Raw genomic sequence first — 18,784 nt, 5'->3', positions numbered from 1 at the left:
CGGCAGTGGGAGGGCGCAGGGAGCGGCACAGCCAGTGGGAGGAAAGGCGGGCTGCACAGCGTTTTGTCATTGGCCAGAGCTGCCGTGCGGATGGGCCAATCAGCAGCTCGTCCTGGCGCCAGTTCTCAGCCAATCAGCGGCGCCGCTGTCGCGGCGGGCGCGGGGCGCTGAGGCGGGGGCTGGGCGGGAAAATGGCCGGGCTGGGCTCCCCTCAGACCCCGGCGAGAACCACCCTGGCTCCCCTCAGAACCCGGCGAGAACCGCCCTGGCTCCCCTCACATCCCCGCACCCCGGCGCGACCCGCCCCAGGTTCCCCTCACACCTCAGCGGGAACCGCCCTGGCTCCCCTCACATCCCTGCAGCCCGGCGCGACCCGCCCCAGGTTCCCCTCACACCTCAGCGGGAACAGCCCGGGCTTCCCTCACATCCCTCACACCCCGCGGGTTCCCGCTCTGGTGCCGCCCTGGCTGCCCTCACACCCTGCTGCCGCCGCCACAGTTGCTGTTAAAATAAAAAAAAATAAAAAATAAAAAAAAAACCCCAAACAAAACAAAAAAAAAAACCACCAAACAAAACCCCGAAATTAAAAAAACAAATGTAAATGAGAATGTAAAGGAGAATCGTTCATTTCAGAAGGGTATTACTACATTCAGCTCTACATCACTGCCCTACCCCAGGCACATTTCTCTTTGCCCCACACAGAAGTGATTCACTGATAACGTCCAAAAGTCGTGGAAAGTGAATATTTGGATTTTTTTTTTTTTAATAACATTTAGGAATCACATCCAGCTCTGTAAAGAACGAGCAGCTCCCGTGTGGGTGTGCACACATGAAAATAAAAACCTGAAGTCATCAAATCTCAGAATGATGTGTTTGAGAAGGCACCTTAAGGCCCATCTCATTTCACCCCTGCCATGGGCAGGGACACCTTCCACCAGCCCAGGTGGCTCCAAGCCCTGTCCAGCCTGGCTTCAGACACTTCCAGGAATGTGGCAGCCACAGCTTCTCTGGACAACCTGTGCCAGGGCCTCACCACCCTCACAGGGAACAATTTCTTCCTAAGTCCTGGCAGAAAATCCTTTAAAGATTCTGCAAAGGCCAGGTAAACATGTAGTCCAGGTGATACTTTTTTTCCCCCCACAAATACCTTTAACTACTGAAATCACTTTGAAGACCAAGCCAAAAGGAATGTTCCCATGTGACCCCAGAAATAAGACTTACCTGGGAAGCCTCAGGAAAAGAACAACATGGAGCAGCATTGGACAGAAAAGCTTTCAGAAGGCAAATCCACCTTCAGACCAAACAACCAAATTTAATTCAATATATTAAAAAATTAAGTGTAAGAAAAATAAACATGTAAGAGGCCTGCAAGAAGTGATCAACAAAGGCATGGGGTTGCCTTTAATTTGTGTCAGGGAAGGACACGGACCAGGATTTCTATCCCGTTAATTAAGATTTCAAAAAGGGTAGAAAACTCCTTTTCCTGCAGTTGTAATATACCCTCTTCAATTATGATTATGTCCCATTAATTTCAACAAGCTCTTCATAGCTGACATTCTTGCTGGCATTTCAAGAAGCAAAATAGCATTAAAGTCTTATTATTTGGAAAGAAAGAGAAAATATTTACGGCAGGAGCTCAGTTCGTCACAGAAGACTGCTATGAGGGAGCATGAGTGATTTACTCCTTTCATTATTCAAGTTAAATAAATCTCCTCCTTTCCAAGCTATTGAATGTAGAGTTATGCTGGCAGAGTGGATTACATTTGATCTATGTACCATGACAAGTACTGAAAATTGTGGGCTTCATTGCTGTAGTCACCCACTCCTTCCTGAACAGGAGAAAAAAGTGTCAATACACGGAGCAGCCTTTGCTCTGTGCCTCAACACAAGAAAGCACAAAGCTACTCTGGAGCTCTAATGAGTGTGGAGTCTGACTCCATGGAAACTGAGATAAACTCCTCTTAACTCTCTCAACTAATGATCAGGGTGTGGCGTGAGACAAAAATTTTCCTATCCATGAACATTTTATTTGCATATATCCAAGTTCATGACAGGCTTGCATTAATGCTAACAGAGACTCGTTTTTACTTTTTTATTTTTAAGCGTAGGGATGAAGTTTTAATCACTGTGGAAGAATCAGCCAATCTGATTCAGTCTGGTTTCTCTATCATTTGAAAATGAAAGTATTTAAATCCACTGTGGTTGTTTCAGGAGAGCAAGAAGATGATTTTCTTGCCTTGCTCAGCAGATAAGCAGCTCTGATACCAACCCTCAGGCTTTAGTCTGGGTTTCAGAGTTTGGGAAGCTGGTAAATGCTACAGGATCCTGGACAATGTTTAAGAGGTTCTGCTCCTCACTGGGATTTCTGTTATCTCTTCATCACAGCCTACTCACACCACACCCCAATGCAGCCAAACTACCACAGAAAATCTGAAAAATGAAACCCCACAGTTTCCAACCACAGCTCAAAGTACAAGGAGCTCTTTTGTTTACTTTATAGCCCACTTCATCTGTGGACTTTTCAGCAGACCCAGGAAGCCTCCCCATGCAATCAAACCCTTTTACTTTGCATTTCAACCTTTCAAGTTCCTCATTTTAGCCCTAGGAACAGCAAGCGTTGTTTGATACTATCACTACAGCAGAGGTGCTACCACAACTGCCACCTAAATAAGAAACCAAAGACTGAGTTTCTAGCATGTTTCTCCAGGAAATTTAGGAACAAAAACCACAATCATGAGGGAAAGTTTTATTTTACTTGTAATGCCCACATCCTAAGATTAAAGATATTTTTTAAAAATTAGCTGCAAAGAAAAAGATAAAAGCAAAACAAGAACAGATTTTTACACCTTTAGGAAATCAAGAAAAAAATAGGCACAAGTTTACATTCATTAGTTTCAGATATGGCAGAGGAATGTTCTACTGAAGAGGGATAAATAAAATCCTTCTTTCCCATTTCCCTGTATGAGACAACACAAGTCATGCTCTTCAAAGCCACACTGATCTTGTAAATACAAGGCAGATTTTTCCTCATAATTTTTTTTATTAATGTGCTTTAAAGACCATAAAGACCCTCCTAGAGCCATTTGGCATAGTCTCTACATACATACTAAAGTACCAAGGATGTACTTTAACCTCTGGTGAAGCTTGTTACACCTCCACATAAAAAAAATGAAAGTCATGCAGATTTTAAATTCTGTTTAAGCATCAGACACTATTGAGGGATTTTATTTCATTGCTGCTAAGCCACTTTAAATCCCCATCAGTGTTAAAATCTTGCAAGTGTCATCCCAGGATGATTTAACCCCTTGAGAATAAGGATTCATCATAAAAAAAGGTGAATGTCTTATCTCAAGGGATTCTACCCAAATACGCAGCTGCTACTAATACTGAAGAATTTCCATTGCTAAACACAATATGCTGGGGAAGGGGTTTTCTAGGGATCTCAGGAAGCCAGAGGGCAGGCAGGTGTTCCATCACAGCCTTTAACTCTACCCTGCAATACAGGTGAGTAGGAGAGTCGCCTTTTGGGCTGGGCCCTGCTCTGGGTGGGATCAGTGCAAGCAGCCTGAGGGCTGCATCCAAAGGACTTGAACACAGCAGGGGCCTGACACCACTGCTCAGGCCAGGGAAAGCTTCTTCCACAGGAACAGCTCCTGTCAACCTGCTGATCCTTCAAGTTCCCTTCAGAGGCTGCAGATGCCTTTCTGCCTTTCCTCTTGAGCTACACTGGGACTGGGGAGGGACAAAAAGCAGCGATGAAGTGAGGGGGAGGTGTAGAGAAGTTTAACATCCATCCCAGTAAAGATAAAACCAGTTTGTCTCAGCAAACATCCTTGGCTGGTGCAGGACCAAGTCACTGCTGGTGGGAAAAGGTGGAGAACTCGACCTTCAAGAAGCTGCGGATGTTCCCAAGGCAGATTCCTCTTTACCTTATCTGGGAGGGCTGTGTAACCTACTTGCAGTAAGGGCTAAGGAAAAGCATCAAGCTGTAATAAAACAGTCTTTCTTCATTCAACTGATAAGGAATTTACAACTTCTCAGCTTAAAAAGCCACAGTGCAAGTTAATGTTTGCTTCGGGGGACCCTGTTTCAGTATCCTCTCCCGCAAGGATGCAAAAGCGCAAAGTCAGCAGCCAGTGTTTTTGTCTGTACACAAAACAGGCAGGCTGCCCAAGAACTGAGGACAAAGACACTCAAAATAGAAAATAAATACACATAAAATAACACTAAAACCGAGAATTTAACAGCACTGATTGTTTAGAACTACAGTCCATCTCATTATATTAATCTTCACATTTTAGCATCTTTTTAACCACTATACAAAAGTTGCTGAAGTGACTTTCTTCCAAACCAGCCATACAGAAGCACAAAGCACTATCAACATTATTTTTTTGGCAAAGTAACTTGCTTTCAGAATATACCATATTTTCAAATCATAATTTACATGTAGCAGGTGTGTCATGCTAGTACAACATCCTCCATTTCTTCTCTTCCTGCACACTACCAGGGGTAAGACACCTCAGAGACCCTTCCTAGTTTCAACCACTGTCTCTCAAAGCCTTCTCACAACAGTTTATTCCACGCAGCCTCAGTTGGGGCAGCTGCTCCTAATTTCTGCCTCAGCATTGTCCTGTTTATTGCATTAATCTGGTTTCCAGATAAGCCACATCAGTCAGATGTGCTTACAGAGCACCAGATGTTACTGTGCTCTACACATACCCCCTGCAAACAACTCCGGAGCATTTCAAGGAAACACAGAACCACAGAAGGGTCAGGCTGGAAGGAACCACTGTGGGTCATCTGGTCCCACCTCCCTGCTCAGGGAGGGTGTCCCTAAAACACATGGCACAGCACATTTATCTGCTCCTTTTACATCCTCCTGTTTACTTTTTTTCTCTGTTTATTTCCTTCCTGCTTTTACCAGCAGAATCCACATTAAATATCTGAAGAGGAAGAAAGCATTTGTATTCTCCAAGCCCACACACTGACTTTCCACTCATATTCCAGATCCTTACATGTTTTTTTCACTTGCAAAAAACACGTGTCTTTCATCCAGAACAGGCACAAGGGGTAACTAATCAGAATGGAACAAAAACAGTGAGGCTCATGTTTTTGTGGAAGTCCTAAAGACCTCCTCATTCTGAGGGCTGGACTTGGACTTGTATTATGGACTGAAACAGAAGAAGGCACAAGCTGGATCTCTACTTTTATCTGTGGCATTGTACTCACATAGGACTCAGCAAATCATTGCAAACCTCAGTCCTGCAAGCCAGGACTGTCTCAAGTCAATAGCATGAAGCTGAGTCAGGAGAGGTTTACGTTGGATATCAGGAAAAGATTTTCTACCCAGAGAGTGGCTGGGCACTGAACAGACTCCTGAGGAAGCAGTCACAGCACCAAGCCTGACAGACTCCAAGAAGTTTGGGCAACTCCCTCAGCCCATGGTGGTAATGTTGGGGTGTCCTGCACAAACACAGAAGTTGGGCTCGGTCCTGATGTGTGCCTTCCAACTCAGCATATTCTATTATTCTGTGATTTTTATGATTTACTAAGTCCAGCATGCTCCACTGCTGCTGTCCTACACGAGTATCCAGCTCAGCTCACATCCCAAAACAGATTCCAGGTGCTGGCTGAGCAGTCAGGATCACAGCATTTGAGAAGCACTACCATACACACACATCTGATCATTACCCAAAATTATGCTGTATTTCTTAGTACTGACAGACTGTAAAGACTCATTTCCTCTCCAGAAACTTAATCACAGCTCTCCAACTATCCACACACATAACCTCACATCCAGCATCTACACCTCTCACTACCCTGTGCAACAACAGCAGCAGGCACCACGTTATTACCCCTTCCCCCTGCCTGTACACACCCCACACCTCCTACCCAGCAAAAGCTGAAATCCAGCAAGGCACTTTGATGGATGTCAAAGACTTTGTGCAAGCACAGGCAGGATCCAAATCCCCCCCTCCTCACACTAACCTGCCTTAGGGGCAAACATAAACCTCAGCAACCTCCTAAGCAAGGATGACCAGGACACAGAGCTCGTCACCTGGTCTCCAAAGAGCAGCAATACCAAGGGAACAGACCAATTTCCCAAGAGCTTCAGACTACTTACAAAAGTCTGCATTTTCAGTGCTTTACAGAACTATTTCTTCCTCCTCAGGAAAGAAATCTTTGCTAGTCACATTGCATATGTTACCACACTTAAGGTACAAATCAGCAGTAATTAGTGTTTGTAGGAACACAGCAGAGAAGAACAGTACTAAAAATCCCAAAGCAAGCAAAGCCTCCTTGAGAAGCTAATGGTCAAGTGGAGAATTTACCAACGATATTCCTGTTCCCACACACAATCGTAAACGTCAGAGATTCACCTCCCAGAAAACACAAAGGCAAAACAGGTACATACATTGCCCTATTCAAGAGAATTAGGCAAAAATCTGGGCCCGGGCAGTTCAGGACACAATGTATATATGAAATATTGAAAGTAGTAATAATGACAGGAAGGTGGAACAAAGAAGAAATTCAAACCATAAGTTGGCAAGTGGTCCTGGATCCATCCCAGCAAACACTACTGGCTACAAAAAGCAGAAGGTCCCACCAGATTGCTGTGTGTTCACATAGTCTTGCTGCCACCACTGCGCTTTGCAGGTAGTTTTATCCATCTCTGGGAGGAAAAGGTCCTTGTACAAAAGTGTTTTCCTCCACTGACATCAGATGAGCTCCTCCTTCAGCGGCTCGGTTTCCCCAGGAAGCACGCCGTTCATCTCCGGGGAAGTCTCGGTGCCCAGATATCCTAAGAGGATCTCGCTGCGCCGCCGCGACAGCTGCAAAATGTCCTCTGCCAGCAAGTGCACGGTCGTGTACCTCACATTGTCGAAGTCAAACATGTCCTTCAGATACTGCACGATCTGGTGCTGCAAGAAAAGGAAGGTTACAGTCAGACCTCCTCCACCTGTTGGTACCAGCCACCAAGAGCACACATCAGCAGCTTTAAGTCAGCAGACAGGAGTCCCACACAGATGAGGCACACAAAAACCACCTTACCTTGAAGAAACTGCAGACTTCAGATAGCTGCTGCTTGGGCCCCAGAAAACCAAAGGCTAGAACAGGACTGACATGCTCCGATACGGAGTAGAAATGAGAGATAAAGCCATCTGGTACCTGTCACAGGGAAGGACAGAATTAATTGGTCTTCACTCTCAAGACAGAATTAGCAGCTTATTCCATATCAGCCACTGACTTCCCTGCCAGAAAGCTTCAGTAACTGAAGTTAAGAGCTATTTGGAACAACTCTTCCTGCAAAACTACATTTATCTTTCAGATCTCTTGAAGGATGACTAGAGCTTTTTATCTTCATGTTTCTAAACTGCTATTTCAAGAGGAAAATGAACAGAAGAAAATGAAAAGCAATCACCAGCCAGCCTTTATAGCCTCTATTTATAATTTGCTGACCAAGCCAGGAAAGGACATGCAAATATCCAAAACAGAGCTACTGCATGACAGCACCAGTAGAGCTTCCAATTCTCTCATTTCTCCCTGTGCCATCTCAGGAGCCAAACCCTGTCGTACCAGCTAGATGTGGGATTGAGCTGAAAAATTGCCAGAGGCCACAGACCCTGTGGCAGAACCAGGGTTGTGAAGTTGTGGCTTCCTGTTCCCCTGCTCCATAAACTCGTCTGCTGTGATACTTTAGGAAGTCACAGATTTAAGTGAAACTCATCAACTAATGGCTAATCAGCACTGGGGAGTGGAGCAGTGCCTGAACCTTTTGCTGCCCGCAAGGAAAGCACAATTCAGGAGCAGTCCCTTGTTGCTTAGAGTCTGTGGCCATTCCTACAGTATTGAGAGCAGGGAGAGGGAATTCCAGACAGGCAATACTGTCGTTTGAATCCTCACATTAAGAAAAAAGAAGAATAAACTCAGACTGATTCAATAAAATGCTGGCATAGCACTGGAGCAGTGACTGCAGGACCCCAGGGCTCTAAAGTGTCACAAAGAACGTGACTCTGTTCAGTCTTCTACCACTTAAGATTTTGTACTTTGTCAAGATCTATGTGCTCTCTTTTCAGCCTCAAATACATTAGATTCTTTCCCTTTTGATTAATTTTGCTTACCATCAGAAGCCTCCTTTTTGCTTTCAGAACTGACCAGCAAGCAGTTGCTAGAGCCTACAATTAACAAAGAGAGCCCATTAGTTATTCAGATTATTTAAAAAAATACAAAGTTTACCAACACATTGTCATCAAAACATCAGCTGCCCTTTTGTGCCAGAAATTCTTTAAAATGACAAAATTGAAGTGAACTGGAAGCAGATTTAGCCACTTCAGATCCATTCCAGAGATGCCGAAGGGTTTTTGAAGATTGTTAATATGATCTGACATAGTTGCCCAACAGCCCACGATCCCCTGTAAGCAGACAGCTGTTACAAAGTGCTGTTTTACTCTCAATCTATCAAACTAATCAGTCTTAAAAATACAGCTGGAGGGCAGAACTAAAGGAAATCTTTGCAATTTGAGCTTCAGTCTGCTGAGGAACTGCCAGAATAAATGGCTACACGCTAAAACCCACATATTTTGACCCTTTTATTCTCATTCATAAAAATAGGTGCTGTCATCTTTTAACATCTCCATGGCATCACTGATAAAAGCCCCTAGAGCCATAAGTCTCGTTGCCAACCAGATGCTTTCAAAATAAGGAACGCTTTCCTGTAAACAATTTCCATGCACAAGAAGGCTGTTGTTTAGAACTTCAGGAAAGCATGGCAGCTATAAAGAGAGAATTCAGCCGAGCTGGGAAAGATGAGGTTATGCTCTTTTCTGGCCTTGGCACTGATCTCACACTCACACCAGCACTCCCTGTCTCACGCACCGTCTCCTTGAAGCTGTCGGACAGCCAGCGGTTGCGCAGCACAGCCAGCACAGAGGAGGGAGGATTCTCCAGATCCTCAAAAGCATCCATGAGGATGAAGTCCAGCACAATATCAAAGAAGCTCATGCACACCACCTGTCAGGGAGCAGAACAGTCAAATGAACAGGTTTTAAAAAGAGAGACAAGGTTCTTTGGGTTTGAAGCAAGAAGATGTGACAAGATGAAGTCGATGTAATTGTATTTCAACAGCAGGTCTTTCACACCTGGGCCATTCCTACATATGCATTGTAATACAGTCACAGTGGTTTGGCTTGTAAGGGACTTAAAAACTATCCAGTTCCATCCCTGCCATGGGCAGAGACATCTTCCACCAAACCAGGTTGCTTCAAGCCCCATCCAGCCTGCCCTTGAACACTTCCACAACCTCTCTGAGCAAGGATTATCTTCTAACTCCTCTGCAACTCTGTAAAGACAATGTCTTTACCAACCCCTCTTCCCTCAAGCTCCTGCTGAGTGGTTGGCCAGGTCTCCTGCTTCAAGGCATAACGCAGCATCTCCTCATAGCTTTCCAGGAAAGCTTTGGGATTCTGGAAGAGCAGAGAAACAAAACAGAAGTTTAACTACTTGGATTTGAGCTGACATCAACATCACAGTAATCACCAGCATGCAGATGAAGTTTTCTTCTTCCAACACACCGGAAGAACTCTGAGTTAGGATGGGAAAACAATTTAGTTGTTACACAAACTTCCTACCTTTTCAGCTTTTGTCATCAGTCCTATCATCATCTGCTTCCCAACCTCCCCAAAAAACAGCTGGTTGCTTTCATCCTCCAGCAGCTCCTGCAAAGGGAACACAGATGTCTCTTGTGAGCACCTACACACCCTCAAATTCTAAGCTGGGGAAAAGAAAAAAAGGCAGGAAGGACAGGAAGCAGTGCAATGCTAGGAAACTAGGAGATAAAATGCAGTCTCCAGGAACATGCTGCTGGCAGCCATGTGCCATGGAAACATGGGAGCCTGGAGCCATTCTCACCTGGAATGCCTGCCTGACACAATGCAGCTTCGCCAGGAAATCCTGGTCACTGTAGCAGCCAAGGAGCTCTGTCCTAGAGGGAAAGGGGAAGAACTGTGTAGATTCCAGTTTTGATGTTGGTGTTCCTACAACTATGGTCCTCTAAAGACAAAAAACTAAATTCCCAGTCTGTGCATAGGAGAAAGGAACAGTCACATTCCCTTTATCCAGCTCCCTGCAGGAACAGAGCACCTCTGCCAGGCTGGTACAGGACTATGCCAGCCTCCCAGAACAGTCACACTTCCTATCAGTGATTTCCTGAGACAATTACTCTTTCTTAACATGCAAGTCCCTAAAATCTGGGGTTAATTCCCTGGGAAGGCTGAACCAGCATGAAGGATGCTGTGATTTTATGACCCCAATGGGTTATTCTGGTTGTGGGACTGCTCAAAGGCAGATGATGTGTTCACAGCACCCCAGGGGACACCAGGTCCCACAGCTCCAGCTGGCTTTTCACCTCAGAGTGCGGCACGCGACCTTCCCTTCTTTCACCAACTGCAGAGCTTCTTCATATGCTGCCGCTGGCTTGGAGAGGTGGAATGGCATTTGCTCAAAGGGGAGAGAGTCAAAGAGCTGTAGAGGTAACAAGAGACATGGGAAGAAAAAAATGAGCTCATTAAATATTTGCAAATACACAGTTCACACAAGCAAGGTGGGCCGCCTTCAGAAAATCTTCAGCAAAGTTTGTCAGTGACAACTCTTTCATGGAAAGATTTACACTACCAAGTCATCTTACATAGATAACAGCATTTTCCTAGCTGTTATGGCATGTTTTCTATAGTAGGTAAGAAGATAACATGGAAGTGCTGGTTGGAAAAGCCTGCACCATCCCCCTCATTAAAACCTTTCCTAACATCCATCATGAACCTCCCAGCCTGCTATTGTTGCTCTGTGTTTGATCATCTTCCTCTCCCAAGATTATGTTTGGCTTTGCTCTGCTGCCTTTGTGCCTTCCCCCCAAGCCACTGGGCTGTGACACACAGGTGACACTTCAGTCACCTCTGCTGCAGAGAAGAAGGAATCCTCCGAAGTGGAGCTGTCCTCATCATCCGTCCGCAGCCGCAACGATCCGTCCGCCAACGGAAGCATCAAAGTCTTCTCTGGAGAAGAGAAAGAAGCCACATGTGTTGGAATTCATGGACCAACATTCCTCTTAGCTCCTGTGCTCTCTTCCACGCCCACTTTGTCACTCCTCCTTCCCCTGGCTTATAGAAAAGACATAAAACCAGGCAGGAAATTGGCATTTTACTGCAGCCAGGTGCCCTACCCAGATCCAGCAGCACACTGTCCGATGGGAGCGAGGAGCCAAACTCTTCCTGGAGGTGGTAGGCTCGGTGCAAGAGGGACTCCAGCTTCTCAGCAAACTCCCTTTTCTGGGACTCCTCCTGGAACACACAGAAATGTCACCCTTAGTTAGCCAGCTGGGCACAGACAGATTGGACAGCACAAACATGGGAGGGAATTTTCAGTAAAAATGGGATTTGCAGTCTGCAGATTAAATGATTAAAAATAAAAAGAGAGAGGAGTCATTAATCCTACAATGCAGCTAATAATGTATGGGGATGGGGAGGGAAGCTTCTACACAGCCTACTCAAACCCTCTGGCTTTTGAGCTTCACAATTTTGTTTTCCTATTAAAAAGGGAAGAAAGAACTAAAGAATTTTAACCTGTCAGCCAGAAAAACAGGTATTTTAGTAAGTTGTACATCACTTAAATCTCTTCTAAAGTTAGAATTTAGCCTAAATTGCAGGAGAAATTGCATCAGGAAACCTGTGTTCAATATAATAGGATATCCAGAACTGGATAACTGAATATTTAGATTAAGGTGCTGGGTATAAGCAAAGTTTGCTATAAACAACACAGGAGGATGGAAAAAAAAATAAAAAGGTGTGGGGAAAATAAGACTTAAGCAGCATCTTGCCTTCATGCCTCTGTGTTTGCATGAGTATCTCATCCAGAAGACAGGAGCATTAACAAGAAGCACAGAATCTATTTTCATAATGAATCAACTGGTTTTAAGGCAGTTTTAGAAACACTACAGGGCCCTTCAAGGAGAGCCAACAACAACAGAATCCAGATTTTACTTGGATAAATGTGATCCAGCACAAAAGATGAATGCCTCACATACTTACTACACCAGACTCTGTTTACAAAAGGCTGGGAACACTTTTTTTTTCCAGTGAGAACTCCTGGAGAGTTCGGAGTTCAGCTCCTTTCACAGTCCTGAGTTACAGCAGGTTTTTTTGGCTTTGTGGTTGTCACTGAGCCATTCTAGTTTAGATCTCCTTCAACACAGATCTTCCATGTGAAGTCCTCAAGTCCCAGACAGCAAGAGGTGCCCTAAAATCCTTGTTTCTGTAGCTGCAGAGGCTGAGTGAGGTACACATCTCCCTGCAGGGACCAGGGCCATACCCAGCTCCTACTAAATTCCTACTGCCTTCCTCATCCACACACACAGAGCTGGGCTCTGCTCTCCACCCAGCTCCCAGAAATGACAGTGACCATCAAGATCTCCATTTTAAATGCATTAAAAAGTTACAGAGACAACACTGCCAACCAAAGCAGTGCTGCTTTCATCACAGCTTTTCTCAGCACAGGCTGTGCCACGGGAGGACACGTGTGACAGTGAGTGACACAAGGCTGGAAGGTGGATGGAAACACTGGGGAATGAGGGGGCGAGCCGTATTAAAAAGAGAAAGAAATGAAAAACACCCACTCCCACTGCATAAGGAAGCTGCAGATACAGACAGCTCTTATTCAGAGTCTGGCCTGACTCTGCCCTTAATTTGCTCTCCTTTTAACCTCCCACGGTTTACAGCTTCCAGCACCCAGTCTGGCCTTTCAGGATGTGAGGACCTACCTCTGAAATGTTCTCAGACATGCTCTCTTGCTGTTTCCTGCTGTCCCAGGGCACAGGGGTGCTGGTACAAGCACTGTCCCTCTGCCTGATGCTCAGAGCCTGTTCCCATTTCTGCAGGGCCTCCTCAAACAGCTCCATGCCTGGAAACACAACCAAATACTGGCTGTGAGAGTCCCAGGGCACTCAGGAACAAGGAGATACAGGATGAGTCTTTGCTCACTCAGACAATCCTGCAAAGAGGGAAATCCCTCCCCAAAACGAAGAATAAACATATTCTATTTCTTTCCTTTTTAAATATGGTTTAATGAATTAGAAGAAGAACATCCCCAAACTGGTAAAGTATCATCCATGTTACTGCCAAAATACTGTTCTCTGCACAAGATGAGCTTGTTGCTCAAGAACAGTATTTTGGAAGTAAATTATTCACTGACAAAAAAGGTTTGGTTTTTTTGTAAGAGAAAATGGGATTTTTATTTGAGCTTAAGCTGAGAATGGAAGGATCTTTCTGTTAGAGCTCTACACTGAGCTGCTGATGCTGCGTCAGTTCTCACCCTCTTCTTCCTCTCACAGTGATAACCCCTCCCCAGAGTAATGTTACCCTTGTGCCTGCTTACCTTGAACATAGAGGCTTTCTGCACTGGAATCACCAATGGCTCCAGCATCTCCCATTGCCTGGGCCTCCCACATCCCTGGGGGTACAGGACTTGAGGAGTTGACTGCTACCATCTGCAGGAAGGGAGCAGAGAGCAGCAAATGCCTTTTGAATTTTCTTAGAGATGCTAAGATCAAACAAACACCACCAGCCTTCAGTAAAAAGGCATTTTCCTTCCCCATGTCTGCCCTTGTGCTCCCCTGTATCAATGAGCACTGAAAGGAGAGCACTGATGGAGGAAACAGCCCAGGAAAGCTCCAAAGCAATCACTACAAAGGCATCAGGATTTTGATGGAAAGCTCGTGTCAGCCCCAGCTGCCTGCACAGAAAACACTGGAGATGGCAAGGAAGCAAGCACAGTCCAAACAAAAGAAACAGTTTCCCAGAAAAAACACAGCTGAGGATTCCCCAGAGGGCAAGGGGAAATCCTCACTCTCCTCTTTGTAACCAGACCCTCTCCTGGGAGGGCTGAGCTTGACTATCCACACAGCAGTGTCAGTTCAGCTTTGTCCAATTTCACACCAGGGCATCGATGTCTTCTAAAGTCTGACCCAATAAAGTGCTGGATTAAGCACGATCAGTGACCAGTGTTTTCCTGTGGCTTACAGAAGGATGTCCAAACATGAGCCTGGTACTAAAAAAAAGCTACAATAATCAGCTGACAAATGAATTCCTGTCCTGCCACCAGTGATCAATCCCTGTGGAGTGTTAATAAATCACCTTGAGATCTTGAACTGCAAATCATCAGTTCACTGCTGCCAAATTACTTACTGGATGGCAAAGAGGAGCCCAGGAAGCAAATGAGAGCACAGGCAAAACCTGCAGCTGTGCAGAGGACGAGCTGGTTTTTTCCACCAAGTAATATAAAAACTGTAAGTACAGGGTCAGCTCATCTGTACAGAAACAGATGCCTCTCTGTGGGGATATCCCCACCCAGGCATCAGCAATGGAAAAAGGTATTTATTTATGGATTGCTTTTTATTTAAAGAGAAATAGAACTTCAGGGATGCAAAACCTGGACAGCATCTGTGTGAATTGAGAAACCATGGAGGAATTACATGGATGTGAGTCCCTGTGGAGGGGAACGACTGGACACAGCCTGGTACTCATGGACACATCCCATCCCACCCCAGTTCCCCAGGGAATGCTGTGCCTCCCGGCGCCGTGCCAGCACTGCCGCCTGCTGGAGACACCCTTCGGCCAGCATGGATTCTGGCAGCTCCTGGTGCTTTAGCTGTACTAAAAACAGCATCACCAGCATGTGCTGAGGGGTGCTGGAACCCAACACCTCCTTTCAAAGGGGTGATTTTCCCTCTTTCTGTTCCCCCTGCTCCAACAGAACGTTAGCTCTGAGCAGTGGGGATGTGAAACAGGTCTTGAAGACACAAATGCTTCCAGTTTTGGTCTCACTAAAGGTGGCTATAAACACTTATGGCTTCTTCCACCTGGTTAAGCTTGAAATACCTGTACTCATAGGCAGCAATTTTGGCTTTGGAGGAGGTAGAATGACTGGGTTGTGTTATCACCCTGTGCTGTCTCCTGAATAGAGCTATCAGATTTTGGTAGCTAATTTGGTTTTAAGAAGAAAGCAAGATGTGAGCAGCCCCAACACAGAAGGGTGGGGCTGCTGGGCTACCAAACTCCCACCACAGAGGGAAGCAAACTGTGAGACCCATTGCTGTGAGACCCAGAAACAGAGAGCTCCAAGGAATCATGGCCATGTCCCACAGGGAAATCCCTCCTGAGACTTCTCCTTGGCCAAAGAACTGGCCAAGGAACCCTGGAGCTCCTGGCCACAAAAAAATTGCTGCTCACAGGGAACTCCAGACACTCAGTAGGAGGTTAACATCACAACCTGCCCTACAATTTTACTGCAATCTGCTCTGCTCTGTGGGCCAGCACAAGCCCAAGGACTTGATGATCTTGTGACAGGTCATGCTCTGACATCTCCCAGCCCTGCTAACAAGGTCCTTACCGAGGCAAGGCTGTGGGAGGAACTGGAATGTTTGCTGGGCTCAATGGAGGAAATCCCGCTGAGCGTGTCATTGCTCTTGCTGCCAGGGCTCTGGACTCTCCTGCTGGAGTATCCTGCAGTTGGGAAGATCACAAAAAAACAGGATTTTAGGCGCAGGTGACTGCAGCAGGGAATAGGGAGGGGATCATCACCTTGTCTGGTGTAACTGTGAATGGGCAAAGGAGTATCCAATACCTAGAAATAAGCCACAGATCTCCTGTCTGCTCTGAGACTGGTGTCAGTGGGGATCTGAGGCTGAGGAAGGTATTCACTGCTTATGGACAGCAAGAGGCAAGTGGAAACAATCAAGCAAAAACTCCTCCACCTTCCCTCAGCACAGGCAGAACACGGACACAGCTCCCTTGATTTTCATGTTTCACCAAATGCTTAATCCCTCAAGTGCTTTGCTGAGGGCCTGGATCAGTCTTACCCCTAAAATCAGTACAAGTGCTGAGGAAGCTGCCCAAGGTCTGGGAGTCACCACAGAGCTGGATGGACAGTCCCAACTGCCCTCCCTGGCTCAGGCCACCCTCCCCTTCCCTCAGCTGAGCACTGACATCACGAGATCAATGCTGCAGGTCACTGCATGCCCGGGTCGTTGTTATTGGGGCAGCCTGGTAATGGTCCACAGGCTGCCTACAGGAAATGGGATGGGAATACAAACCCCAGGGAAAACACCAGCACACCTTTTGTTCCCAAGACTGTGAGCCCACAGTCTCTCCCATTGCTCCCCAAACCCCGAGCTCATGGCACTGCTCTTCAGAATTCCCACTCCATTCCGCATCAGAGCACTACACAAACGGCTTTGCTCTCCCCTCCCCACCTCCCCATCTCTCTCTGTACAACCTCCTTGGGGATTTTTCCTTTTTTGCGAGGCCAACCTTTCTTCACGGAGGAGACCCTCCTGGTTGGCAGGATGGGCACTGTGATCCCTCCTGGTTTAAAGCCACACTTGTCCGGAGCAATTTGCTTCTTTCGGCGGCGGCGCCGCTTCAGCTGATGAGCTGCAAGAGCCAAGGCCACCGTCCCCAGAGCTGTGGCAAACAGCACCTTGCGCAGGCCTGGAGAGAGCCGCAGCTGAGAGAAGACAGACTTTAAACACAAAAGAAATAGAAGAGCAACAATGAAAAACCAATTCCACGGTTTGTTTTTTTTTTTTAAATTTTAAAACAGTGTTAAACATGAAACACCTTGGCTTTACCCTGCCACCCATAAAACACACCCTCTGCTACACAACTAAGATATAGCAGCAAAGAGACTGTGGAGCATCATTTTGACAGGACCTGGAGAACTTGGGTCTCGATCCTCATTTCCAAAACACACTGTAAAATCTGCACACAGCCTGGGACAGATGCAATCCAGGTTACCAAATTCAGCTCTGAAATCCTGGTGTGAAGCTGAGCTTTACTGCTCCAAGTGCTGCATCACTACAAGTGGGGAACATATTACTGTTCTTTGAAAGACAAGTCTTTTTTTAGAGCCTTTGATGAAGAGAAAGACTGAACCTGGGTGTTCTCCCAGGGAGGGATGTGGGAAATGCTTTTCTCTCCTCTCCAAGCCCACTCAGAACAACTCTCTCCCACCACCCCAAACTCCCCCTGCAAGTCCTCCAATCCCTCAAACTTCCCAGGTCCTCCAGCACCACCCCACTGTGCCTCCATCTCACACAGACAGCCCCACAGAGTCAGCCTAAGGAATGTGACAGGAAGACCCTTCCTGCTCCTTGTACCTGCCCAAAGGTCGTGTAAACAAACACGGGGATCTCTGCCACAGTCATGGCCAAGGCCTGCATGATGGACATCCCCTCTGTCCTCCTGAATGCCATGTCTGCAGCAGGATCTCGGCACCTTCAGGAGCCACAACGGGGAAGGGCACTTGTGGATGCTGTGTGAGCTGCTCACAAAAGAATCCAACTTTTCTCTGACATCTGGCTCAGAGTCCTGGAGTTGGCCTTCATCCAACAATCCTTCTCCTGCGGGAAGAGGGGGAAATCAGATGAGTGAGGGGAGCACCCACCCTGCTCCTTCCTGCACTTTACAAAACACACTTTATGTCACTTGGAGCAGCGAATGCAAAATATCTTCTCACCAGCAGCAGCAATTCCTGTTTGTCCTACTAACCACGGGGATAGATTCCCAAACTGCTCTACAGCAGCAGCACCCTGGGATTTGACAGCTCCCAGAGATTTCTACATATACCAGACCTGGCTGCATATGATTGGAGGGATTTTGTTTGCAGTCCCCATATACAAAAAATCCCAATTATCCCGAATAACCATACACACATTTTCATTGCCAAAACTCTGCTTTCACACAGTTTTCTGTGCATCACAACCCTGCTCAAGAGCCACCAACCAAAGGGGGTTTGCCCAGGAGGTTCCAGTGCTGCCAGCGGGGCTGGGCAGGAGGGATGTGCTCAGGTCAAGGACACAGCGACAGAAGGCACTGATGTGTGACCCCAGAAGGCGGTGACAAAGCCCTGCCCCGCTGACACCCTCCCCGCACCCACTGCCCCAGCAGCGTGGGGAATGTTCTCCGGGCAGTGGGACCCGCACACACCGCACCCGGGCTCTCCCCACAAGGTTAAACACAACGTCCTGGCCACGGCAGCGACGAGAATAGCAAAGTGCCGGGAATTTTGGGCACAGAAAGCAGCCTGGGGTTACCATACCGGGACAGGGGGTACAGGCACCGAGGTACCAAGGCAGCCCCTCTGTCTGCCCATCTCCCCCCAGCCCTGCCCGCCGTGGGGTTCAGCCCCACGGGACCCCCCGCACCTGCACTGCAGCACCTGGGCCCTGCAGAAAGCGCTCCCGCACCCCCCGCAGCATCCCCCGCACCCCCGAGCATCCCCCCCGCGCCCTCGGGTGCCTCGCACCGCTGCTGCAGCCCCGGCCCGCTGCATGCATTCACCCCGCGGGCATCCCCGCCGCCCGCGCACCTGCAGGTCCCGCACCCGCCGCGCCTCCCGCCCCCATGACCGGCTCCAGCCGGGGGTCCGCGGCTCGGTACTCCCCTCCCGTCCCCCCCCACTAACGATGGTGCGGCCCGGCGGGCCCGGCCTCAGCGAGCGGGCGCGGGCGGCACCACTCACCACGGCGGGGGGGGCGCGCGGCCCCGCTCGGCGCCGTCTCCCCGCGCCGCGCGCCATGGCCGCGGAAGGGCAGCGTCTCCTTCCCCCGCGCCGCAGCCCACCCCGCGGGGGGCGGGGCCACGCTGAGGCACCGCCCCCACTCCCATTGCAGCCAATCAGCGCGGAGAGCCGCCCGCCGCCGCACCAATCGGAACGCGCCCGGCTCGGGGATGCGGCG

The 18,784-nt window shown here is 47.6% G+C and overlaps 1 protein-coding gene across 2 annotated transcripts; it reads right to left on the bottom strand.

Annotated features, from left to right (window-relative positions):
• Nucleotides 1-2,731: 2,731 nt before the first annotated feature.
• MIGA2 (mitoguardin 2) lies at nucleotides 2,732-18,706 on the bottom strand. Of its 2 annotated transcripts, none has more exons than XM_030286363.4 (16): nucleotides 18,568-18,706; nucleotides 17,204-17,446; nucleotides 16,356-16,566; nucleotides 15,436-15,548; nucleotides 13,423-13,534; nucleotides 12,809-12,948; nucleotides 11,216-11,333; nucleotides 10,948-11,048; nucleotides 10,406-10,521; nucleotides 9,910-9,982; nucleotides 9,630-9,716; nucleotides 9,366-9,464; nucleotides 8,878-9,012; nucleotides 8,124-8,177; nucleotides 7,054-7,170; nucleotides 2,732-6,923 (listed from the first exon to the last, which is right to left on the bottom strand). In XM_030286363.4, the coding sequence occupies exons 2-16, from the start codon at nucleotides 17,297-17,299 to the stop codon at nucleotides 6,720-6,722; spliced, it is 1,776 nt and encodes a 591-aa protein (XP_030142223.1). In that variant the 5' UTR covers nucleotides 17,300-17,446; nucleotides 18,568-18,706; the 3' UTR covers nucleotides 2,732-6,719. The 2 variants fall into 2 exon arrangements, with proteins under 2 accessions (XP_030142223.1, XP_012433736.1); XM_012578282.5 differs by lacking the exon at nucleotides 18,568-18,706 and adding an exon at nucleotides 18,415-18,532.
• Between the last annotated feature and the right edge of the window lie 78 nt (nucleotides 18,707-18,784).

This window comes from Taeniopygia guttata, chromosome 17 (assembly GCF_048771995.1).
Source record: "Taeniopygia guttata chromosome 17, bTaeGut7.mat, whole genome shotgun sequence".
Classification (NCBI taxonomy): Eukaryota; Metazoa; Chordata; class Aves; order Passeriformes; family Estrildidae; genus Taeniopygia; species Taeniopygia guttata.
Note: the sequence above shows the minus strand (reverse complement) of the source record. Positions and strands in the feature narration are given on the sequence as shown.

Bases quoted from the DNA above. Each gene is read 5' to 3' on its own strand.
- MIGA2 (XM_030286363.4), bottom strand. From the start codon at position 17,299: ATGGCATTCAGGAGGACAGAGGGGATGTCCATCATGCAGGCCTTGGCC. The intron at 15,549-16,355 runs GTTGGCCTCGCA...TCCCAACTGCAG, and splicing joins GGTCTCCTCCGTGAAGAAAG to GATACTCCAGCAGGAGAGTC. The intron at 11,049-11,215 runs GTAGGGCACCTG...TCTCTTCTCCAG, and splicing joins CAGTGTGCTGCTGGATCTGG to AGAAGACTTTGATGCTTCCG.